The sequence below is a fragment of the Watersipora subatra genome, chromosome 3 (assembly GCF_963576615.1).
Source record: "Watersipora subatra chromosome 3, tzWatSuba1.1, whole genome shotgun sequence".
Classification (NCBI taxonomy): domain Eukaryota; kingdom Metazoa; phylum Bryozoa; class Gymnolaemata; order Cheilostomatida; family Watersiporidae; genus Watersipora; species Watersipora subatra.
In genome coordinates, this window is record NC_088710.1 from 26,469,171 (window position 1) to 26,495,608 (window position 26,438).

Consider the following 26,438-nt stretch of genomic DNA (forward strand, 5'->3'; position numbering starts at 1 on the left):
TTTTAAGGTGGGCCATTTTAGACGCACAATCTTTGATACAATGCTTAACTATATCCTTTATTAACGTTTCTACAATTTTTTCTGATTATTTTGTTACATCTTACCATAGCATGAATTATGTTGCTACCTTAATTGTTTTGATGTTGGGATTGGCAAAAATAGAATGTTTCTGTTGTGCTGTTTTATGTCACACACTCCTTCATTAGATGTTTTATATCTGCAACCTGAGCATAGGCGAGCTTTCGCTACTTTACAGTTTATATAAAAATTGCTAAAAACAAAATGAAGGGAATGTTGATGTAATGTTTATGATTATGATCTAATATAGGAATTTTTTTCTTAAAATAGATCACAGTCTATTTCTATATTTTTAATTAATGGTAAACAGTTGACAAGACTTTGAGTAAACGAGGGTGAGGTATGACCGGCTACAGATACAGCAGTATGGTACATTCCACAATCTGTTCTAGTCTATTCATAGATTTTCATGAGATGATCATTGTATTTCACATATGACCAACTTTCTTATTACATGCGTACAGTTTATTGTTTAAATCATAAAAAATTGTTTGAAAAAGCTATTTTCTAGATTTGGAATGGTTTACAATTATTTTACATTGATTATAATGGGAATGTAGTTTTCAATTTAAATAACTGGATTTTGAACAAATCGCTTTTTAAACAGCCTTTTGAAAAGGATTGCAGTAAAAATCTAAAGTTTTACTGTATGTCTCCTGCCACTTGTAAAACTACATCCGTAGACCATAATATAATAGTCTTTTAATAACACCCTTACGCTATTTTGTTTAGCATGCGGATAAAAAGATACAAAAAACCATATTGGTAATTGATACTCACTTAGTACTGTATATTAGTATTTTATGTGTTGCTTGTACTATTCACATGAAGCTTGGTTTGAACGTCGACGTATATATTATTTAAATTGAGGATATATTGACACCTCGAGGATATTTCTTTAAGCCAATCATTATTTCTGATATATCCATAATTTTAATCACTAGAATGTTGTTTTCAAAGAAATGCTCACACTACAGTCTGATCATCACTACAGTCTGATCATCACTACAGTGATCAGCGTTAATGCAGGTTTTATATCTAACAGATATAAACTTTAGGAGACAAAACTTGCCTTTAATCTTACGAGGTTTTGCAATAGTGTCAAATTGAAACCTGACGTAATATATCTAACTTTGTGGTGTATTTAAAGGTTTCCATTTCTTATATCATTTCTAATTAGTTGAAATGGCTGTTTATATTATTATTATTATTGTATCAATTATAATAGTTGATAAGATTTTAATGAGAGGAGTAGACTTTGCTAATCTTCAACCTTGCAGCTTAAATTTGATGGAACTGAATAATTTAGGCATGACAATCCTGTCATCTGTGGGCAATACAATGTATTATGACTAACAAGTGCATAACAACGTACTAAACTAACTTTTTCTCTAAATTCCTGTAGTTTCATGTGGAAATCTTTACAAATCTATAGGTTAATATAGTATTTGTCTTATTCATACACATAAACTTTGTTGGCCATGATATAAGTTCAGCCAATCAGAGAGGGCGTTTGCTGGAACAGGTATCATATTAAGTAGTTTTAATACTTGCCATTCATTTTGATATATATTTAATATTACACAAAATGAGAAGTATCACTAGTAAGTGTGGTTTATGAATAATTCGGTATATAATTATTTCTAGTGATTTATAATGCCTGACTATTTCAAAAACTACAAACATAGTTTATGTATAGAGTTAAATTAGCTTAGATTTTAGACAAGTGAGTCCTATTCTTCTTGCTGTCATTTGTTCGTGAAAGTATGCAATTGGCTGGTTCTTGTATTTAAACTAAAGGTTCACCATTGTAGGCAAATACATAAATTGTATGTTTTTTGTGAAAAGATTTTGTTAATGTCTGAGTAGTAGTAGATGGAGTTATCTTCACCAACAACACATGATAGGACAACTCCTACAATACACTAAATCGAGTACGCACTCTACAATAAAGTGTTTCTAATGTTAACAATTTGATAGAGGTTCAAAGAGAGAATCTAGTTTATGCAGTTGTCTATGTAGTCAAATCTACTTCACAATAACTTATATCGTTATAAACTTATATCTGTTATACTTATGATATCAGAATCTAAGATCCTAAAACCTGCACTCCATACTAAACAGTTGTATGTGAGTTGGAAGTACTAACTTATTACTTATAATAGTAGATATAGCATATATTATATATATTTTACATGATTAGTATTATATAATATATATTATATCACGAGTATAGTCGAAGAATCGAATTGATGGCCTTTTGAAAAAAATCAACATTGGTGATAATTTCTAGTGATTCAACACTGTTATATGCCTTCACTAGAGCTCACTATTGAAAAGTATATACGCAGTGACATGATGCGGAGTAGTCAGGTGTTATGTCACTACTTTGTGCTGTTAATGGTACACTCTACATTTAGCATATACCATTTGCAGATTAGGAGGCCAAATCCGTACTATAGCGATATCAAGATATTTGATGCACAAGAGAGTGTTGAGTGTGTCTTGGTGATAGGCAATCGCAGGTAAATATGTTGTTTGTTTTATTTCATTAAAAATAATTACCTGGCAGCGAGAAACAGAAAAAAATTGTGCAATGAGGACCCACATGCTCATTAGAATAGCTAGTCATAGCGCTGGGCCCTGGTTACCAGTTAGTTGATTTATTTAGATGGTAAAAAGTACAGAATCAATATGCGAGTGAATCAATGATATGTTGCTTGAGACCTGATTTGAAGCGATTGCAATATTTGAATATTGCAATCGCTTCAAAAATCAATGAAATGTTGTGTTTATGGAAGAAATGCTATGTTTTCACCTTACGGTTACTTGGACTCCTTCACTCAACAGAACCTTCTTATGTGAGTGGCTCTAGTCCAGCTGCTAGGTGGGCACTTTTCTCGTTGTTTGTTCTGTTTTCTGTGCTCTGTAAAAAGCATAGATCTGGTAAACCCTTACTATATCTATGGTTTATGGTTTACTATATCTATGGTCGATGGTTTACTATATCTAAGGTAAAAAGTATCATAGGCTGTATATGAGGTGATGTTCCTCATTAATGTACTTAATACACAATCACTGCGTTTCCATGACCCGCATAATTCGCAAATTAGAGCCAATCCGCAAGTTATTTGCGTCATGGAAACGGCATAAATCCGGAAGCTATTCACATAAATTCGCAAGCTAAGCGAGTTTTACGATCCGCAAAACTTTATCGAATCCATCGTGCTTGCGAATCATGGAACCGGTACTTGCGATTAATTCGCATTACAATATCGATGGCTATTACATTAAAACCATTTTCACGCTTCAGTCATTGTTATTTCGATTTCACCAGTCTCAATGCGCAAACGTTCCGAATGATCGCTGCTAAGCTAAGCGTGACAAGACTGCTTAGTTATTTATAGATTAATTAATTAGGCTAATACTTGACCTATGGGGTCAAGTACTGGTGTTAAATCCTCATCGCCAGGTGTTCATTGAAATGCTGGATTGCTAAGTAACTCCACTTGTGGATCGTTCGAATTATGTGAATCATACGGATTATGCGAGTCATGGAAACATAGTGAAAGTCTTGTTTTTAGAATCTGTTAGGTTTAAACAAAGTAATGCTTCTTTTTGCACTTGTTTGATTATTAATATGAAAACTCTGGAATGTGCTTTGGGATTGGTTTTCTAGAACATTCTTTAGGGCTTATCTTTATTGTTCATCATTCCTTATTGTCTACTGCCTTCAGTGTGTAAATTTTGTTTCATATCTGAGGGGCAAGAGGTTGGTATGCTGTTCAAAACTTCCTGCCGGTGTTTGTGGTCGATCTTGTGTCAGCAATATCAAAAAGTTTGCATACGCATCATTTTGCCACTTACTCTGATGCCAAGGCAAGCCTTCTTGATCATTGATATACATGTAAATTACTACATGGTGTTTATATTAAGATAATTAGTATACTTACCAGTCTCATGTGCTGTGAGAGATCGTCATGAGTAATCAGTATGTGCATAATTATCCCATGAAGTGGTAAGGTGACTGAATGGGGTAGTGGTAGCATGGTTGCTTTTTAATCCAATGCCTGGGTTTGATTCTTGTGTGAGGTGATCTTTTTTATAATGCTCTTAGTGTCGTGTCAGATAGACAGATATTATTATAGTAAAGATTGTGTAAACAATGGTTAAACATCATCATGGTTATCACTGCTCATGTAGCATGATCACTACTAGCGGTTAGAGGATCACACTAGGAGTGAGTTAGATAAGTTATTCTGATGAATCTCTATGAGTTGTTCAAAATGCTTGACTGACTATTTATGTGACTATTATGCAATGAAAGGGAAATTTAATATTCATACAAATTTAATTATTGAATCTCTCAAGGTACTAAACACCATTTATTATATCAATATTTTCAAAGGTTGCTACTAATAATGCATGGCTTTACTGTGTAGTATTTTCAGAAACGGTTTGCCATCTGTCGACTTTTTTTTAATTGTAGGCTTGCTGCAGGACTTGTATCTGGGAAAGTGGTTGCTTGGGATATTCTGGTATGTAATTGCATTAAGGCTGACATCTTGTATGTTTACAGTTAAGAAAGCTTTAGTTATGGGTAATTTAAAGATATCATATGTGACCATTGTAGGCTGGAAGGGAATTAGCCATCCTCTACAACCATCAAGTTTCTATAAGTTTAATAAAATCTATTCATTTCCCTGGGCAGTGCTCCAAACTGATCAGCATTGATAAAGATGGTCTCATTACCATATCCTTTATTTACCTCTAACTTATGTTTTACTTTTGTTGACCATATTTCCCTTTAAATATCATACCTTCCCTTTAAATACCCTCCCTTCCCTTTAAATACCCTTCCTTCCCTTTAAATACCCTTCCCTTTAAACACCCTTCCTTCCCTTTAAATACCCTCACTTCCCTTTAAATACCCTTCCTTTCCTTTAAATACTTTCCCTTCCCTTGAAATACCCTCCCTTCTCTTTAAATACCCTCCCTTCTCTTTAAATACCCTTCCTTCCCTTTAAATACTTTCCCTTTTCTTTAAATACCCGCCCTTCCCTTTAAATACCCTCCCTTCCCTTTAAATACCCTCCCTTCCCATTAAATACCCTCCCTTCTCTTTAGATACCCTCCCTTCTCTTTAAATACCCTTCCTTCCCTTTAAATACTTTCCCTTTTCTTTAAATACCCGCCCTTTCCTTTAAATACCCTCCCTTCCCTTTAAATACCCTCCCTTCCCATTAAATACCCTCCCTTCTCTTTAAATACCCTCCCTTCTCTTTAAATACCCTTCCTTCCCTTTAAATACTTTCCCTTTTCTTTAAATACCCGCCCTTCCCTTTAAATACCCTCCCTTCCCTTTAAATACCCTCCCTTCCCATTAAATACCCTCCCTTCTCTTTAAATACCCTCCCTTCTCTTTAAATACCCTCCCTTCTCTTTAAATACCCTCCCTTCTCTTTAAATACCCTTCCTTTCCTTTAAATACTTTCCCTTCCCTTGAAATACCCTCCCTTCTCTTTAAATACCCTCCCTTCTCTTTAAATACCCTTCCTTCCCTTTAAATACTTTCCCTTTTCTTTAAATACCCGCCCTTCCCTTTAAATACCCTCCCTTCCCTTTAAATACCCTCCCTTCCCATTAAATACCCTCCCTTCTCTTTAAATACCCTCCCTTCTCTTTAAATACCCTTCCTTCCCTTTAAATACTTTCCCTTTTCTTTAAATACCCGCCCTTCCCTTTAAATACCCTCCCTTCCCTTTAAATACCCTCCCTTCCCATTAAATACCCTCCCTTCTCTTTAGATACCCTCCCTTCTCTTTAAATACCCTTCCTTCCCTTTAAATACTTTCCCTTTCCTTCAAATACCCTCCCTTCCTTCAAATACCCTCCCTTCCCTTTACCCTTGTATTCTCTGTGGCATCACCTTTAGCCTTGTATTCTCTGTGGCATCACCTTTACCCTTGTATTCTCTGTGGCATCACCATTACCCTTATATTCTCTGTGGCATCACCTTCACCCTTGTATTCTCTGTGGCATCACCTTTAGCCTTGTATTCTCTGTGGCATCACCTTTACTCTTGTATTCTCTGTGGCATCACCTTTAGCCTTATATTTTCTGTGGCATCACCATTACCCTTGTATTCTCTGTGGCATCACCTTTACCCTTGTATTCTTTGTGGCATCACCTTTACCCTTGTATTCTTTGTGGCATCACCTTTAGCCTTGTATTTTCTGTTGCATCACCTTTAGTAGTCAACATCAACAATATTGGTTTGAAAATAGAAAATATTCGTCTAATACTCATGACATTATAACTTTCTGTATCCTTTGCTTTGGGACTCTCGTAATCTTTTTGTTTGTTGCTACTTATATGCTGTTTGTTGAACATTTCTTAATCACCACTACACATCTGGGACTTGGAAAGTAGAGAGATGCTGAAGTGTTTCATGTTGAGTGATGATATATCTGTGAGGTTAGTGTATGACACCTTTTAAATGATGGCTTGTGTTCGTCAAACAAGTCTAGCTTATTGCACTCACATTTGCCTCTACTTGGCGCTTTTAAGCTTTCAGTTATTGTCCTTATTGGATCCATGATTATCTAATAATTGACATGATATATTTATTTGATTTCTGTCAGCGAAATAAATCTCTAAAGCTACTCGGCCAATTTTTATACCAAAACTAACTTTTTTATGCAGGTGATATTTAGTTTGCGCGATCAGCAGCCATTACCTTTTGCATATACAAAACTAAGCATAGCCATTTTTAGGTTTTTCCAGCTTGTTTAGCGACAGCTATTAGCAATAATTTTTAGATTTTTTAAATAAAGTAAAGATGTCTGTTTATATGTTAAGACAAAAAAAATTTGATTCCTTAAACAAACTAAATTTTACATGAATCTAGAAAACAAAGTAATTATACAGTCAGACTTTAAAAGTTCTGTCCGGTACCGTTAATATAATAATCACTCGAGAGTATCTCCTCGCATTACCCTGAGTTTTACTTGACAATACCTTGAGTGTTGCCTGGTGATGCTTTGAGTGTTACCTAGTGATACCTTGAGTTTTACATGACAATACCTTGAGTGTTCCATGACGATACCTGGTGATACCTCAAGTGTCTCCTGTTCATGTTTCAAGTGTCTGCCGGGCCCGCGTCCTGAGTATTTTTTGATATTATCCTTGTTTGATCTTTGACAGGCTGAGAGTAAATGAAGGTATTGAAATGTTTATTTGTGGTCTGCTCCCATCCCAATGCTAACCACAAGGCCTGTGCACGCTATCACTCAATTCAGCAATTAGCTATGCAACGATGGGCTGCTATGGCATCATTTTGCCATGAGTGGCCAACGTAATCATTGCTAGTGATGACGCGATGGACTTTCAACAGGTTGAACTTTGACACCGATGATACCAACTTTGGTATCTTGACTTTGCTATCTTAACTTTGACACCAACTTTGACACGATGCAGCTGTTAGCACCTTGATTGGTTGCTTGTTAACCACATCGGATCCAATTCCAACAGTTGTGAAGATTGGTGTCAATTCATATTCCCATGCATGGCGAAGAACTGGCTGGTGATGAATTACATAATCAGATAATTAAAAAGATGAAAAAGTGCCCCCTCCTGATATCAGGAATGCAATTTCACAACTTCTATTGGTTGTTGGTTAGCGGTCACCTACAGCTAATTGCTTTAGTGTGTGGGTACACCTTATCATTGGTGATGATGTCAAAACAGCTAATCATTGCAGTCCATCATGTGGCTAAACATTGATTTGAGTGATAGTGTGCATGGGTCTTTAGAGTCCCTGTTCAACTTCTAACTATAACTAGTTTATAGATACATTTACTTTAAAAACTCCTTTGTATTTCATCTGCACTTGTATTGACACAGTAATAAGTACACAGAGTACAGTAATCCCTCCTGCTTTGCAAGATTAAGTTACTGACCCACCCGTGAAATCGAAATTTCCATGAAATAGAAAATAGATTCTTTTGACGTACCAACCATAGTTGTAATACTTCGGAACATAAACAGATTTCTGACCTTTTGAAATCACTATATGTGTAACTGTTTACCTGTGGCATACATCTATAGTATGTTATATGTAGTAACGATATTCTCTAGTGACAAATGAGAATGCAACTTCGAAATATGAGTGTAGTGAAAATCAAAGAAATTAAGTAAATGCTAAATAATTTGAGCCAATCAGCATCCGGATAGCAAAATGACGAAAATGGCTTATAAAAAAATCTCTGTAAAATTGTGAGATTGTCAAATCGCATTCAATAGTTAAATTCGATTTCAGCTGTCACTGGAATTTTATTTTTATTGACGACATCAACCAGCTCATTGCTGTGGCACCGCCATTTTCATGCCTTAGGGAGAAAAAACAGTGCGTTGCAGTGTATGCGTATCCAAATCAAGGTCATGGAAAAACAATGATTCAGCAAAACCGCCAAACTTGAAGCCATAAAGTAGGATAGATTACTTACTTTACGACTGTCCTGATTGTCATTCATAGACATTATATTTTGTTCATGCTACAAATTCCTATGTTTAAGACAGTCTTCCACGCTTTCTGATTCCTTTGCAAATCGGTTTATCTTTGTGTTATTATTAATTCATCTGTTACTTTTCTATGAACTATTATGTGGTACTCCCTGCCCCAAGGACATTCTGAGGCAGTAGTAACTTTAGTTGAATCATCATATGTATTACAGGCTGATGTTGCACATACCTTGTCTAGAGTTTCCTAATGTTATAACTCTATTGTTTGGGCACTCAAAGCTGCAGCTCTGTCAGATGAGTTCCCACCAGCTTTAAGAGCCCTTCTCGACTCAAGATATTGGTAGAACTAATGCTAGAGGTTAGCCCAAGTCATCTTACCCACTGCTGAATCATAAATGAAGTTACAAGTTGTATGATTTTCATTCTTGTCCAGTTTTTAGTCATTTTAACATAACTTTTGGCTTGCACAGCCTCACATAAAGGACAGCAGCATTCTAGAATATTCTAGAAGATGAATATAAGACCACTCTATTGGATATCACATTCTAATCTTTTTTACAATACCCTACAGGATGAAAATATTCGTCGGTCATAAAAATTCGCGATTTCGCGAACAGTCAATCACGCGAATTATTAAATTCCGTAAAATAATTAGTTCTATTTTTAATCACAAGAGAGAATAACTACTGCATCAAATTGAAAACTAGTCGCTAGCCTAGTTTTAATATAAATACTAAACGTAATTGAGTTCCAAAACATTTTTAAAATTATTGCCCGAGCTTTGAGCTAACATCATTGCCAATGCATCACATTTATTTACAAAATTATTCGAGGTTGTCACAAGATATGCAGAATGGCGTCATCGCGAAAATAGCCGATGGGCAGAAGTACTAAACGTAGCCGAGTTCCAAAACTTCTTTAAAATCATCGCCAGGCTTCGAGCTTTATTGCCATTGCGTCAAACTTTACAAAATTATTCAAGGTTTTTCACGTTTTTCAAGTTATTCGGCATGGCTTCAGCATAGCAAAAAAGCTCTCCTGGTCTTTTTACATTAAAATCAACTCCATCAATCTCTAATACCGAAGTCGAGGACGATCATGATTCTGATCTGGACATTATGGTATGTATTTGATTTGCAGTGCAGATACGTTTTTTCATAATCAACTGCATTAGTTAATTCTTCTGTTTAAAAACTGATCGCTTTCATTAAATACTTCAGCTATTGTTTTTGTACTTCCTTAACACTCGTTAATATTTTTTTCTTTTTTGTGTTTACTGCAGATTGAGAATGAAACAACCTACTCCGATTACGAAAACTAGAGACAAGTAGTAATATTCATCAAGGCAGGAATATTGGCAGAGAAGCAGCCAGTCAACCCCTTCATCGACTACAACTCCTTGATATCGCTGCAGCAAACATGATTAAATTATATATTTTATTTCATATATAGATATATTATAATTTATTACAAACTTGAGTGTGCAAATAAAATATTTCAAATACAAATAAATTTTTACAAACGATGAATGGAGTAAATACAAACAGTTTAGTCCATATGGCGGTTGTCTAGCAATAAAATTAAACTGGTACTCTTGATATGTGAATACTAGCGTGTAATGGTGCTTTCTGACTAGTTATTTTGGTAATAGCAGCTCTGTCGCTGTCACCGTCTTGAGTAGGTGTTGAAGCCGATTCTCTCGCTACTACATGGCTGGTAAGGAAGTTATCATCAGAACTCTCCTCGTGGCTTGCTATTGCAAAGTTCTGCCGGTTGACCAAAAATTTGTGCTCGTAAAGGCGTTTTTGTTCCTTTTTTAAAAACAGATATATTCTTCTCGTAAGTAGCTTCGGTCACTTCAACCTCATGGTTGAAGTGACCTGAAATGAATGATTGGTGATCTTCTAAAAATGACATTTACCACCCTTGCAATCATTGTTCTTCGGTGTAGGATGAAAAATCTCACTCTCGCATGAACAAATAATGAAGCGGTAGGGATGGAGAAAATAAGTATTGCGTTTTACCGAAGAACCAAAGTAAAATTCAACTAATTTAGTAAATGTAAAAAACTCATTACTTACCACAAGTTGTTGGCTTGTCAAAGGCCTCCAAAGCGATGAATATTTGTGAAAACCTCCGGACGCAGCAGAAATTGTTTACCGTAGCTTAGCATGATCGCCTCGCGGCTGTAAGCTAAATATAAACCGGAACACGCGATGTGCGCATGCGTAGGAATAACTCTATTACTAGCTGCAATAGACTTAACTTTTCCTAGAGAGTGGCAGTTTTCAGCCGCGAATAAATTCATCCGCGAATATGCATGAAAAGACAATTTTCGCGAAATATAACTCTGCGAATAAATTCATCCTGTAGGGTAATAAGAGCTGTGTCAGTCTGTCTGCTGGAAGCCAGGGTTAAATGTTACTATAAAATAATGCTTTCTGTAGTAATCGAACTAATAACTTGCTGTGTAGTCGATGGACACTCTAACACTTCCGCTAATCGACCATCTTCTGCCGTTGCAAAATAATTATGTATATAATTGCCATCAAACCTCTATTTGAATGGCACCTCTATTTGACCGCCACTAAAGAAGAAAGGTTTCAAAGTATTGTTTGTGCTTTATCACAGAAAAAGTGAACAGAAGTAATATAGACGCAGGTTGACCAGAATACTATTTATTGATGATCTTTCATGGTACGCTAGACTGCCGGGGTAATTATCATCATAATTCGGCAAACTAAACGATCAAAACTAAAATGAACTAATGAAGTCAGAACTTTATCACTAGTGGTACATGTCAGTACCACTTTATCATTGATACAATCAGTGATGAAGTGGTATATGTCAGTACCACTTTACCACTGGTACAATCAGTGATGAGGTGGTGCTGAGATGTACCACCTCATCACTGATTGTATCAATGATAAAGTGGTACTGAAATGTACCACTTCATCACTGGTACAATCAGTGGTAAAGCGGTACTGAGATGTACCACTTCATCACTGTTTGTATCAATGATAAAGTGGTACTGACACGTTCCAATAGTGATAAAATGGTACTTCTGACTTCATTAGTTCAATAATATTGTATCAATTGATTACTGGTACAATCAGTGATGAAGCGGTATATCTCAGTACCGGTGGTAAACCAGTGGTACACTCAAGGACTGAGTGCATTATAATTCATTGCCAAGTTGTTCTCTATACATTGCCAGCACTGCTGCTTTCTCTACCTCTGCTAGCTGTCTTTGTTCGAAGGTTAACCGAGGTTGTTACTCTCTGCATTGTTGTCTTAGTTGCAACCATTTTTGAACTGTAAACTTTTCTTATGCATTCCAATGCGGTATGAAGCACTTGTGTGTTGTGTGTAATGGATATTGTGTCCTATTCTGCTATCACTAATGAGTGGTTTTCCATTATGTATAGATGATGTTGTGAAGCTTCTGGAATCTTCTGAACATGTTGTGTGCATCTCTGGCCATGCTGTAGGTGAGTACCGTATGACTTGTTATGCACTGTGTTACCAGCATAACCGGTTTATTGCCTCCAAATGTTGCCATCTGGGTGGCAGATGGCTTAAACATTTCGTACTTCCTTTTGCCTTTATATTCCCTGTTTCTACTTTCTATCAAAATGTTTTTTCAAAAAGGTAATACAATATGAGGGCGCGTCGTTATGATAATGAGTCCAAGGTCAAGTCTTTATGATAATGAATCCAAGGTCAAGTCTTTATCATAATGAGTGTAAGGTCAAGTCTTTATGATAATGAGTCCAAGGTCAAGTGTATGATAATGAGTCTAAGGTCAAGTTTTTTATGATTGTGAGTCTAAAGTCAAGTCTTTATCATAAGGAGTCTAAGGTCAAGTCTTTACGATAATGAGTCTAAGGTCAGGTCTTTATGATATTGAGTCTAAGGTCAAGTCTTTATGATATTGAGTCTGAGGTCAAGTCTTTATCATAATGAGTCTGAGGTCAACGCTTTATGATAATGAGTCTTAGGTCAAGTCTTTATCATAATGAGTCTAAGGTCAAGTCTTTATCATAATGAGTCTAAGGTCAAGTCTTTATCATAATGAGTCAAAGGTCAAGTCTTTATCATAATGAGTGTAAGGTCAAGTCTTTACGATAATGAATCAAAGGTCCAGTCTTTATTATAATGAGTTTATGGTCAAGTCTTTACGATAATGAGTCTGAGGTCAAGTCTTTATCATGAGGAGTCTATGGTCAAGTCTTTATGATAATGAGTCTAAGGTGAAGTCTTTACGATAATGAGTCTGAGGTCAAGTCTTTATCATAATGAGTGTAAGGTCAAGTCTTTATGATAATGAGTCCAAGGTCAAGTCTTTATGATAATGAATCTAAGGTCAAGTCTTTATGGTGATGAGTCTAAGGTCAAGTTTTTATGATTGTGAGTCTAAAGTCAAGTCTTTATGATAATGAGTCTAAGGTCAAGTCTTTATGATAATGAATCAAAGGTCCAGTCTTTATCATAATGAGTGTAAGGTCAAGTCTACGATAATGAATCAAAGGTCCAGTCTTTATCATAATGAGTCTGAGGTCAAGTCTTTATGATAATGAGTCTAAGGTCAAGTCTTTATGATAAGGAGTCTTAGGTCAAGTCTTTATGATAATGATTCTAGAGTCAAGTCTTTATGATAATGAGTCTAAGGTCAAGTCTTTATGATAATGAGTCTAAGGTCAAGTTTTTATGATATTGAGTCTAAGGTCAAGTTTTATGATAACGAGTCTGAGGTCAAGTCTTTATCATAATGAGTCAAAGGTCAAGTCTTCATCATATTGGATCATTATCGCTTAACACTAACTACTCTCCTTTCTCTTTATAAATACATTATCATACATCAAGAAGAATTAGTTCATTGTAGAAACTCACTTGTTTCCTAGTCGACTTTAACTTTTATCATTAATCATTTCTTTTTAATAAAAAACAGTGAAAGATTTGTGATGTGCAGTTTTCAAGTGCATTTTCTAAATATAAGGTACTAATGAGATGCTAATTGCACTCATTTTATGTACAGTAGTATTCCATTTATCAAGCTCTGGTTGGTCAAATCCATCCACTTGTTTTTGCCCTTGTTTTCTGCAGTGAAGACTTTATGATAGTTTATTGATCACAAGCGATTGATTCCTTGTACATTAGCTGGTGCTCTCAGTGTTTCTATGAGGTGGATTATATACTTATAACAGTAGGTGGTGCTCTCAGTGTTTCTATGAGATGAATTATATACTTATAACAGTAGGTGGTGCTCTCAGTGTTTCTATGATATGGGTTATATACTTATAACATTAGGTGGTGCTCTCAGTGTTTCTATGATATGGATTATATACTTATAACAGTAGGTGGTGTTCTCAGTGTTTCTATGAGATGGATTATATACTTATAACAGTAGATGGTGCTCTCAGTGTTTCTATCAGATGGATTATATATTTATAGCAGTTGGTGGTGCTCTCAGTGTTTCTATGAGATGGATTATATACTTATAACAGTAGCTGGTGCTCTCAGTGTTTCTATCAAATGGATTATATACTTATAACAGTAGTTGGTGCTCTCAGTGTTCCTATGATATGGATTATATTCTTATAACAGTAGGTGGTGCTCTCAGTGTTTCTATCAGATGGATTATATACTTATAACAGTAGGTGGTGCTCTCAGTGTTTCTATCAGATGGATTATATACTTATAACAGTAGGTGGTGCTCTCAGTGTTTCTATGAGATGGGTTATATACTTATAACAGTAGGTGATGCTCTCAGTGTTTCTATGAGAAGGATTATATACTTATAACAGTAGGTGGTGCTCTCAGTGTTTCTATGAGATGGATTATATACTTATAACAGTAGTTGGTGCTCTAAGTGTTCCTATGATATGGATTATATACTTATAACAGTAGGTGGTGCTCTCAGTGTTTCTATCAGATGGATTATATACTTATAACAGTAGGTGGTGCTCTCAGTGTTTCTATCAGATGGATTATATACTTATAACAGTAGGTGGTGCTCTCAGTGTTTCTATGAGATGGCTTATATACTTATAACTGTAGGTGGTGCTCTCAGTGTTTCTATGAGATGGATTATATACTTATAACATTAGGTGGTGCTCTCAGTGTTTCTATGTGATAGATTATATACTTATAACATTAGGTGGTGCTCTCAGTGTTTCTATGAGATGGATTATATACTTATAACAGTAGGTGGTGTTCTCAGTGTTTCTATGAGATGGGTTATATACTTATAACATTAGGTGGTGCTCTCAGTGTTTCTATGAGATGGATTATATACTTATAACAGTAGGTGATGCTCTCAGTGTTTATATGAGAAGGATTATATACTTATAACAGTAGATGGTGCTCTCAGTGTTTCTATCAGATGGATTATATATTTATAGCAGTTGGTGGTCCTCTCAGTGTTTCTATGAGATGGATTATATACTTATAACAGTAGGTGGTGCTCTCAGTGTTTCTATGAGATGGCTTATATAATTATAACAGGAGGTGGTGCTCTCAGTGTTTTTATCAGATGGATTATATACTTATAACAGTAGGTGGTGCTCTCAGTGTTTCTATGAGATGGATTATATACTTATAACAGTAGGTGGTGCTCTCAGTGTTTCTATGAGATGGATTATATACTTATAACATTAGGTGATGCTCTCAGTGTTTCAATCAGATGGATTATATACTTATAACAGTAGGTGGTGCTCTCAGTGTTCCTATGATATGGATTATATACTTATAACAGTAGGTGGTGCTCTCAGTGTTTCTATCAGATGGATTATATACTTATAACAGTGAGTGGTGCTCTCAGTGTTACTATGAGATAGATTATTACTTATAAATGTAGGTGGTGCTCTCAGTGTTTCTATGAGATGGATTATATACTTATAACAGTAGGTGGTGCTCTCAGTGTTTCTATCAGATGGATTATATACTTATAACAGTAGGTGGTGCTCTCAGTGTTTCTATCAGATGGATTATATACTTATAACAGTAAGTGGTGCTCTCAGTGTTACTATGAGATAGATTATTACTTATAAATGTAGGTGGTGCTCTCAGTGTTTCTATCAGATGGATTATATCATTATAACAGTAGGTGGTGCTCTCAGTGTTTCTATGAGATGGATTATATTCTTATAACAGTAGGTGGTGCTCTCAGTGTTTCTATCAGATGGATTATATACTTATAACAGTAGGTGGTGCTCTCAGTGTTTCTATGAGATGGATTATATACTTATAACAGTAGGTGGTGCTCTCAGTGTTTCTATGAGATGGATTATATACTTATAACAGTAGGTGGTGTTCTCAGTGTTTCTATGATATGGATTATGTACTTATATAGTAGGTGGTGCTCTCAGTGTTTCTATGATATGGATTATATACTTTTAACAGTAGGTGGTGCTCTCAGTGTTTCTATGAGATGGATTATATACTTATAACAGTAGGTGGTGCTCTCAGTGTTACTATGAGATAGATTATTACTTATAAATGTAGCTGGTGCTCTCAGTGTTTCTATCATATGGATTATATACTTATAACAGTAGGTGGTGTTCTCAGTGTTTCTATGATATGGATTATGTACTTATATAGTAGGTGGTGCTCTCAGTGTTTCTATGAGATGGATTATATACTTATAACAGTAGGTGGTGCTCTCAGTGTTACTATGAGATAGATTATATACTTATAACAGTAGGTGGTGCTCTCAGTGTTTCTATCAGATGGATTATATACTTATAACAGTAAGTGGTGCTCTCAGTGTTACTATGAGATAGATTATTACTTATAAATGTAGGTGGTGCTCTCAGTGTTTCTATCAGATGGATTATATCATTATAACAGTAGGTGGTGCTCTCAGTGTTTCTATGAGATGGATTATATTCTTATAACAGTAGGTGGTGCTCTCAGTGTTTCTATCAGATGGATTATATACTTATAACAGTAGGTGGTGCTCTCAGTGTTTCTATGAGATGGATTATATACTTATAACAGTAGGTGGTGCTCTCAGTGTTTCTATGAGATGGATTATATACTTATAACAGTAGGTGGTGTTCTCAGTGTTTCTATGATATGGATTATGTACTTATATAGTAGGTGGTGCTCTCAGTGCTTCTATGATATGGATTATATACTTTTAACAGTAGGTGGTGCTCTCAGTGTTTCTATGAGATGGATTATATACTTATAACAGTAGGTGGTGCTCTCAGTGTTACTATGAGATAGATTATTACTTATAAATGTAGGTGGTGCTCTCAGTGTTTCTATGAGATGGATTATATCCTTATAACAGTAGGTGGTGCTCTCAGTGTTTCTATCAGATGGATTATATACTTATAACAGTAGGTGGTGCTCTCAGTGTTTCTATCAGATGGATTATATACTTATAACAGTAAGTGGTGCTCTCAGTGTTACTATGAGATAGATTGTATACTTATAACTGTAGGTGGTGCTCTCAGTGTTTCTATGAGATGGATTATATACTTATAACAGTAAGTGGTGCTCTCAGTGTTACTATGAGATAGATTATTACTTATAACTGTAGGTGGTGCTCTCAGTGTTTCTATGAGATGGATTATATCCTTATAACAGTAGTTGGTGCTCTCAGTGTTTCTATGAGAAGGATTATATACTTATAACAGTAGGTGGTGCTCTCAGTGTTTCTATGAGATGGATTATTACTTATAACTGTAGGTGGTGCTCTCAGTGTTTCTATGAGATAGATTATATCCTTATAACAGTAGGTGGTGCTCTCAGTGTTTCTATGAGATGGATTATATACTTATAACAGGAGGTGGTGCTCTCAGTGTTTTTATCAGATGGATTATATTCTTATAACAGTAGGTGGTGCTCTCAGTGTTTCCATGAGATGGATTATGTCCTTATAACTGTAGGTGGTGCTCTCAGTGTTTCTATCAGATGGATTATATACTTATAACTGTAGGTGGTGCTCTCAGTGTTTCTATGAGATGGATTATATACTTATAACAGTAGGTGGTGCTCTCAGTGTTTCTATGAGATGGATTATATACTTATAACAGTAGGTGGTGCTCTCAGTGTTTCTATCAGATAGATTATATACTTATAACTGTAGGTGGTGCTCTCAGTGTTTCTATGAGATGGATTATATACTTATAACAGTAGGTGGTGCTCTCAGTGTTTCTATGAGATGGATTATATACTTATAACAGTAAGTGGTGCTCTCAGTGTTTCTATCAGATAGATTATATACTTATAACAGTAGGTGGTGCTCTCAGTGTTTCTATCAGATAGATTATATACTTATAACAGTAGGTGGTGCTCTCAGTGTTTATATGAGATGGATTATATACTTATAACATTAGGTGGTGCTCTCAGTGTTTCTATTAGTTGGATTATATACTTACAACATCAGGTGGTGCTCTCAGTGTTTCTATGAGATGGATTATATACTTATAACAGTAGGTGTTGCTCTCAGTGTTTCTATGATATGGATTATATACTTATAACATTAAGCGATGCTCTCAGTGTTTGTATCAGTTGGATTATATACTTATAGCAGTTGGTGGTGCTCTCAGTGTTTTTTATGAGATGGATTATATACTTATAACAGTAGGTGATGCTCTCAGTGTTTCTATCAGATGGATTATATACTTATAACTGTAGATGGCACTCTCAGTGTTTCTATGAGATGGATTATATACTTATAACATTAGGTGGTGCTCTCAGTGTTTCTATGAGATGGATTATATACTTATAACATTAGGTGGTGCTCTCAGTGTTTCTATGAGATGGATTATATACTTATAACAGTAGGTGTTGCTCTCAGTGTTTCTATGATATGGATTATATACTTATAACATTAAGCGATGCTCTCAGTGTTTCTATCAGATGGATTATATACTTATAGCAGTTGGTGGTGCTCTCAGTGTTTTTCATGAGATGGATTATATACTTATAACAGTAGGTGATGCTCTCAGTGTTTCTATCAGATGGATTATATACTTATAACTGTAGGTGGTACTCTCAGTGTTTCTATGAGATGGACTATATACTTATAACATTAGGTGGTGATCTCAGTGTTTCTATGAGATGTATTATATACTTATAACAGTAGGTGGTGCTCAGTGTTTCTATGAGATGGATTATATACTTATAACAGTAGGTGTTGCTCTCAGTGTTTCTATCAGATGGATTATATACTTATAGCAGTTGGTGGTGCTCTCAGTGTTTTTTATGAGATGGATTATATACTTATAACAGTAGGTGATGCTCTCAGTGTTTCTATGAGATGGATTATATACTTATAACAGTAGGTGGTGCTCTCAGTGATTCTATGATATGGATTATATACTTATAACAGTAGGTGGTGCTCTCAGTGATTCTATGATATGGATTATATAATTATATAGTAGGTGGTGCTCTCAGTGTTTCTATCAGATGAATTATATACTTATAACAGTAGGTGGTGCTCTCAGTGTTTCTATGATATGGATTATATACTTATATAGTAGGTGGTGCTCTCAGTGTTTCTATCAGATGAATTATATACTTATAACAGTAAGTGGTGCTCTCAGTGTTTCTATGAGATGGATTTTATACTTATAGCAGTTGGTGGTGCTCTCAGTGTTTTTTATGAGATGGATTATATACTTATAACAGTAGGTGATGCTCTCAGTGTTTCTATGAGATGGATTATATACTTATAACAGTAGGTGGTGCTCTCAGTGTTTCTATGATATGGATTATATACTTCTAACAGTAGGTGGTGCTCTCAGTGTTTCTATGAGATAGATTATATACTTATAACAGTAGGTGGTGCTCTCAGTGTTTCTATGAGATGGATTATATACTTATAACAGTAGGTGGTGCTCTCAGTGTTTCTATGAGATGGATTATATACTTATAACAGTATGTGGTGTTGTCAGTGTTTCTATCAGATGGATTATATACTTATAACATTAGCTGGTGCTCTCAGTGTTTCTATCAGATGGATTATATACTTATAACAGTATGTGGTGTTGTCAGTGTTTCTATCAGATGGATTATATACTTATAACATTAGGTGGTGCTCTCAGTGTTTCTATCAGATGGATTATATACTTATAACTGCAGGTGGTGCTCCCAGTGTTTCTATCAGATGGATTATATACTTATAACAGTAGGTGGTGCTCTCAGTGTTTCTATGGGATGGATTATATTCTTATAACAGTAGGTGGTGCTCTCAGTGTTTCCATGAGATGGATTATGTCCTTATAACTGTAGGTGGTGCTCTCAGTGTTTCTATCAGATGGATTATATACTTATAACTGTAGGTTGTGCTCTCAGTGTTTCTATGAGATGGATTATATACTTATAACAGTAGGTGGTGCTCTCAGTGTTTCTATGAGATGGATTATATACTTATAACAGTAAGTGGTGCTCTCAGTGTTTCTATCAGATAGATTATATACTTATAACTGTAGGTGGTGCTCTCAGTGTTTCTGTGAGATGGATTATATACTTATAACAGTAGGTGGTGCTCTCAGTGTTTCTATGAGATGGATTATATACTTATAACAGTAAGTGGTGCTCTCAGTGTTTCTATCAGATAGATTATATACTTATAACAGTAGGTGGTGCTCTCAGTGTTTCTATCAGATAGATTATATACTTATAACAGTAGGTGGTGCTCTCAGTGTTTATATGAGATGGATTATATACTTATAACATTAGGTGGTGCTCTCAGTGTTTCTATTAGTTGGATTATATACTTATAACATCAGGTGGTGCTCTCAGTATTTCTATGAGATGGATTATATACTTATAACAGTAGGTGTTGTTTCAGTGTTTCTATGATATGGATTATATACTTATAACATTAAGCGATGCTCTCAGTGTTTGTATCAGTTGGATTATATACTTATAGCAGTTGGTGGTGCTCTCAGTGTTTTTTATGAGATGGATTATATACTTATAACAGTAGGTGATGCTCTCAGTGTTTCTATCAGATGGATTATATACTTCTAACTGTAGGTGGTACTCTCAGTGTTTCTATGAGATGGATTATATACTTATAACATTAGGTGGTGCTCTCAGTGTTTCTATGAGATGGATTATATACTTATAACATTAGGTGGTGCTCTCAGTGTTTCTATGAGATGGATTATATACTTATAACAGTAGGTGTTGCTCTCAGTGTTTCTATGATATGGATTATATACTTATAACATTAAGCGATGCTCTCAGTGTTTCTATCAGATGGATTATATACTTATAGCAGTTGGTGGTGCTCTCAGTGTTTTTTATGAGATGGATTATATACTTATAACAGTAGGTGATGCTCTCAGTGTTTCTATCAGATGGATTATATACTTATAACTGTAGGTGGTACTCTCAGTGTTTCTATGAGATGGTCTATATACTTATAACATTAGGTGGTGATCTCAGTGTTTCTATGAGATGGATTATATACTTATAACAGTAGGTGGTGCTCAGTATTTCTATGAGATGGATTATATACTTATAACAGTAGGTGTTGCTCTCAGTGTTTCTATCAGATGGATTATATACTTATAGCAGTTGGTGGTGCTCTCAGTGTTTTTTATGAGATGGATTATATACTTATAACAGTAGGTGATGCTCTCAGTGTTTTTATGAGATGGATTATATACTTATAACAGTAGGTGGTGCTCTCAGTGATTCTATGATATGGATTATATAATTATATAGTAGGTGGTGCTCTCAGTGTTTCTATCAGATGAATTATATACTTATAACAGTAGGTGGTGCTCTCAGTGTTTCTATGATATGGATTATATACTTATATAGTAGGTGGTGCTCTCAGTGTTTCTATCAGATGAATTATATACTTATAACAGTAAGTGGTGCTCTCAGTGTTTCTATGAGATGGATTTTATACTTATAACAGTAGGTGATGCTTTCAGTGTTTCTATCAGATGGATTATATACTTATAACAGTAGGTGATGCTCTCAGTGTTTCTATCAGATGGATCATATACTTATAACAGTAGGTGGTGCTCTCAGTGTTCCTATGATATGGATTATATACTTATAACAGTAGGTGGTGCTCTCAGTGTTTCTATCAGATGGATTATATACTTATAACAGTAGGTGGTGCTCTCAGTGTTTCTATCAGATGGATTATATACTTATAACAGTAAGTGGTGCTCTCAGTGTTACTATGAGATAGATCATTACTTATAAATGTAGGTGGTGCTCGCAGTGTTTCTATGAGATGGATTATATCATTATAACAGTAGGTGGTGCTCTCAGTGTTTCTATGAGATGGATTATATACTTATAACAGTAGGTGGTGCTCTCAGTGTTTCTATCAGATGGATTATATACTTATAACAGTAGGTGGTGCTCTCAGTGTTTCTATGAGATGGATTATATACTTATAACAGTAGGTGGTGCTCTCAGTGTTTCTATGAGATGGATTATATACTTATAACAGTAGGTGGTGCTCTCAGTGTTTCTATGATATGGATTATATACTTATATAGTAGGTGGTGCTCTCAGTGTTTCTATGATATGGATTATATACTTTTAACAGTAGGTGGTGCTCTCAGTGTTTCTATGAGATGGATTATATACTTATAACAGTCGGTGGTGCTCTCAGTGTTTCTATCAAATGGATTATATACTTATAACAGTAGTTGGTGCTCTCAGTGTTCCTATGAGATGGATTATATACTTATATTCCATCTATTATACAGTGCATTCCACGTATTGTGACCATTCTTAATTATTTTGCTACCAAGTTGATTTCTTTACTTTATACTAGCTGGGCTTCCCGGCGTTGCCCGGGTATTAAAAATCCGCTCGTAAATAATGAGAGGTAATGAGAGTTGCCTACCACTTGCTATTAGCCTGGCATGTTGCCAATGGGAGATTTAAGTAAGCTTACTAATGAGAGCTATTTGCCTCCGTGGCATTACGCAATCACCTTGCGTAGTGCGCAAAACCGCAAAACCGTTAAAGTATTAGTTCTCATATAGCGACATATGTCAGCTAGCTAACAGAACCATATCTGTGGCCTAATTGGTACGGGGTCGGACTGGTGAAGGGGAGGGAATCTTTAAATCTCTAATCTTAGAATCTTTATTCCAAGATTTTAATAATAGTTAAAGCCCGACATACCGAAAACGGATGACATAAAACAGACGACAAACTTTGAGGAATATATATATAAAGATTGTAGCCATCATTAATTATTTTGCCACCAAGTTGATTTCTTGACAGGGACATGACTAATTATGGCATCAAGTAAATTTTCATCACTTTCAAGCCACACAGTCTATAAAAATGTTTTGAAACCAAATTGATCAGTATGAAATTTTACATCAGGTTATGCCATAAAGATTCCACAACTATTCCACTGTTGCAGAATGAGCTTCGTCACTTTTTCGACTATTTTCAATAAAACCATGATCACATTCAGGTCAGACAATTGACCAACATTATTACAGCTTACAGCATTATTATTACTTCTAAAATAAAATTACTCCCAGCAGTGTTATCGTTCAATAAAAATCACAGAAAGCCTTTAAACCTAGTTTTTGAAACCTTTGTAAGCAAAAGATTGCAAGGGAGAATAAAGTTTTTGCAAAATGAAACTACGCCTGGGATGGGTTGAAAACATATTTTCTATTGGCCTAACGCATGCCGATATTTGTTTAAATCGGTTTAAGTACGGATACGATAGTCTGTTTAATCAACTACTCACTAATCAGAAAGGTTTCGTACGAAGCCTACTAAAGTCGCACCATGCGGCTCTTAGCCCTACGCAAACATTTTGCCGAGTTGTACTGGGCTGCTTGTGGTAGTGAAGGAGTTGAACTACTGATAAATGATTAATATTTACTACTAGCGTAATAATGTTGATAGTTGATACTGTTCATAATGTACATATTCTTATCAGCTGTATTTGAAGCAATGACGGTTAGTGACTGTTTGTTTTTATAGACATATATGATAAGCGATGGGATACCAATGGTAGACTTACACTACAGCATGTAGATCTTCTAGCTCGACCTGATGAGAAGTCACTCTTCTGTTCTGCTACCAGACTATCAGGTGTTTGTTACACACTTTTGTTTTACACCATCTTCCTCCGCTCTCCAGATTATGTAGGCTTGTTTGAAAACACAAACATGCAGGTAAAGCAATGGAGTTGAGCATTTTACAGATATTTGTTTTTCATTGATAAGCTTTCTCTGGTGCTGTTCCTGCTTTATACTTTCTATTCTATCAAATCATCCATATTCTTGCCTCACTCTTGTCTCTAATTCATATTCATTTGATACTCTTTGCACTCGACTGTATTTATTCTGAATTGTTTTTAGAGGATAAGTTTGCAGTCAGCACGTTATCAGGAGAAGTGTTAGTATGTAAAATTAATCACAGGATGGAACCAACTGACTATCCTGCCTTCCTCTCATATTCTCCTGTAAACTGCCTCTTGAAGCTGCATGGCGTAAGTCAGTTTTTACCTTCATTTTAGTGCTTTGTTATTGGCTGAATTAGTTGCGTGTGACCCTCACTTAACAAGGTCACCTTTTTGTAAAGTAAATTATATAGTGAGGTAAACAAATGAAGAGAACCTGCTGGCTACATTTGGTAGGTTAATAAGCTAATCCGCAACACATTGGTTCAAATTAGAATAGATTCTCTGGACCACTCGCAGGTGGAAGTGATTGGCCCAGTTGGTGATTATATTGCTGACATATTACCATTGAGTGTAGTAGCAGCAGGCCTGTTCAAACAGAGTAAAGGTCTGGCCACATGTCACAAATTATTCGTTAATTTGACCGAATTCACGAAATTCACAGATTTATTTGGCCAAGTATCACAGAATTATCTGAGCTGTGCATGCTCACCGAATTCGTCAACGAAACACTTTTAATTGGCTAAACATTTTTTTATTTTAGCGAGCACGATTCTAGCAGTATTTGCAATTGGTATAGTCCAAGACCCGTACCACAGCACACAATGAAAGTATCAGCGCAATTCAACATAGTACTTATGATGCAGCTGCCTTAATTGCGCTATTGTTGGTTCTTTATTGTTTGGACAGCATGGTTACAAATAGTTTCTCTTTTAATAATAATTATTTATTTTTAGCAACAAAGTCCCTAGGTAGAAAGTGCTGTCATCTTTGGTGCAATCAAGTTAGATGCATCGTATTTACTATGACAAATTATCGTAATATTTTTTGTGTGTCACGTTATTTGCGTCGGACTATATAAATTGCAAAAGCTGCTAGAATCGCGGTCGCTAACAAAAAATAACGCAATTTAAGCAGTTGCATCGTATGTGCTATGTTGAATTGTGCTGGTACTTTTATTGTGTGTCGTTACACGTGTTTCGGACTGTGCTAATTGCAAAAGTTTCTAGAGTCGTGCTCGCTAAAAAAGTGTTTAGCCAATTAAAAGCGTTTTGTCGACGAATTCGGTGTTCATGCACAGCTCAGACAATTCTGTTCATTTCGTGAATTTAGTCAGAATGAACGAATAATTCGTTACGGGTGGCCAGACCTTAACACCCTGATTGGTTTGTTTCTTGCTCTTACACTTGCTATTTCCTGTTACACGCACATGGAAATCCCAATTTTATTTTTGTAAATAATTGAGTTTGTTTTTGTTTACTGCGAGCGCAAGCTCCGTTCTATGTATATGTCTCTATGTGTGATTTACGTCAAGCCTTCAAGCCTCATACAATATTTATTGTATGAAAGTTCAGTGTTGATATGTCACATGGGAACATCTCAGCATTCTTCTAGTCTAATTGTTGATGTGAGCCATATATGTTTAAAACATGATAGTGTTACTTTTTCACGATAAGAACTAACTGGAATGTAGGAACAAGTTTTGACTTATCTGATGAGTAATTTGAAATTAGTTCTGTTACAAAGCTTTTCTATTTATTTTGCTCATGACTGGAATCTAATTGTCCAAAACATGTTTATAGCATAATCTCAATAAAAACCCTTTTGGAAGGTGTAACCTACTCTTGAGCAGAAACTGGTAGAGCAGTAGTCAGGACAATTCCATGGTGTACATAAGTTGTCTAGGGAAGATTTATTGTTCCATCAGTTTCTCTGTTGTTCTACACCAAGCTTGCTCAACCGTTGGTACCTGTGTTATTATACTTAATTCCTTTGGTTGTGTCTGGCAAGCTGGCTGGCATGGGATGGATCGCTGACTGAGCATTAATTAGAGTTCCTATGTTTGCACAGGACTTGCTGCTGGTTGCCTATGAGAAAAGCCTCCACGTCGTCTCCTTGCTTTCTGGAAATTGTGAATATGCACAGACATTCTCTTCCTCCCTTGGCCTTGTATACTATGTTCCAGCAAGGTATCATTCAATTTTTGTTTAGTCTTAACTCTTCAAAGTAGGCAAGCTGACTTTCTGACATTGCGCAGTTCATTTGCTTGTTGCATGACAACCACTAATAGTAGCTATATAATTTTTTTAGCCGCGTCTCCACAAAATTCTCTACAAGATACAACCTATTTGAAACCCTATATCGCTAAAATGAGTTTTTTTATTTTTCCAAAATTGGTAATCAGAAATTTCTAAAGCCATGTATCCTGTTTAATTGTTCTCACTGCTATGAAATGGTTAACACCATAAACATGTACTTTGCTATGTAAAATTTCCAGAAGTTTATGATTCTGTTTTAATCAGTCAAAAGCATTTTAGCAAAGTTTTTGATCAACTAATCTGACTGTCTAGTTAACCTTACCCAATTACCATATTTGACAAACACTTTTGGTTTCGGAAACTCCTCAGAAAGTATTAGCTCTGAAAATGAATTTTTAAATAGCCTAGAAATAGCCCAAGTC

The 26,438-nt window shown here is 35.5% G+C and overlaps 1 protein-coding gene and 1 non-coding gene across 3 annotated transcripts in view; one reads left to right on the plus strand and one right to left on the minus strand.

Annotated features, from left to right (window-relative positions):
• Positions 1-6,498: 6,498 nt before the first annotated feature.
• Positions 6,499-26,438, plus strand: part of LOC137389876 (uncharacterized) — a 28,525-nt gene continuing 8,585 nt past the window's right edge. The window contains exons 1-6 of one of the 2 annotated variants that reach the window (XM_068076025.1): positions 6,499-6,555; positions 8,814-8,959; positions 12,030-12,092; positions 23,557-23,667; positions 23,937-24,067; positions 25,829-25,947. In XM_068076025.1, the coding sequence (XP_067932126.1) occupies positions 23,999-24,067; positions 25,829-25,947 (188 nt within the window). In that variant the 5' untranslated portion in view covers positions 6,499-6,555; positions 8,814-8,959; positions 12,030-12,092; positions 23,557-23,667; positions 23,937-23,998. Of the gene's footprint in view, positions 6,556-8,813; positions 8,960-12,029; positions 12,093-23,556; positions 23,751-23,936; positions 24,068-25,828; positions 25,948-26,438 lie in introns of those variants that run through there. The other variant, XM_068076026.1, reaches the window with a different exon arrangement.
• LOC137392319 (small nucleolar RNA SNORD78) lies at positions 23,004-23,060 on the minus strand. Its single transcript, XR_010978223.1, has one exon. It is a non-coding gene; the product is annotated as a small nucleolar RNA SNORD78 (small nucleolar RNA).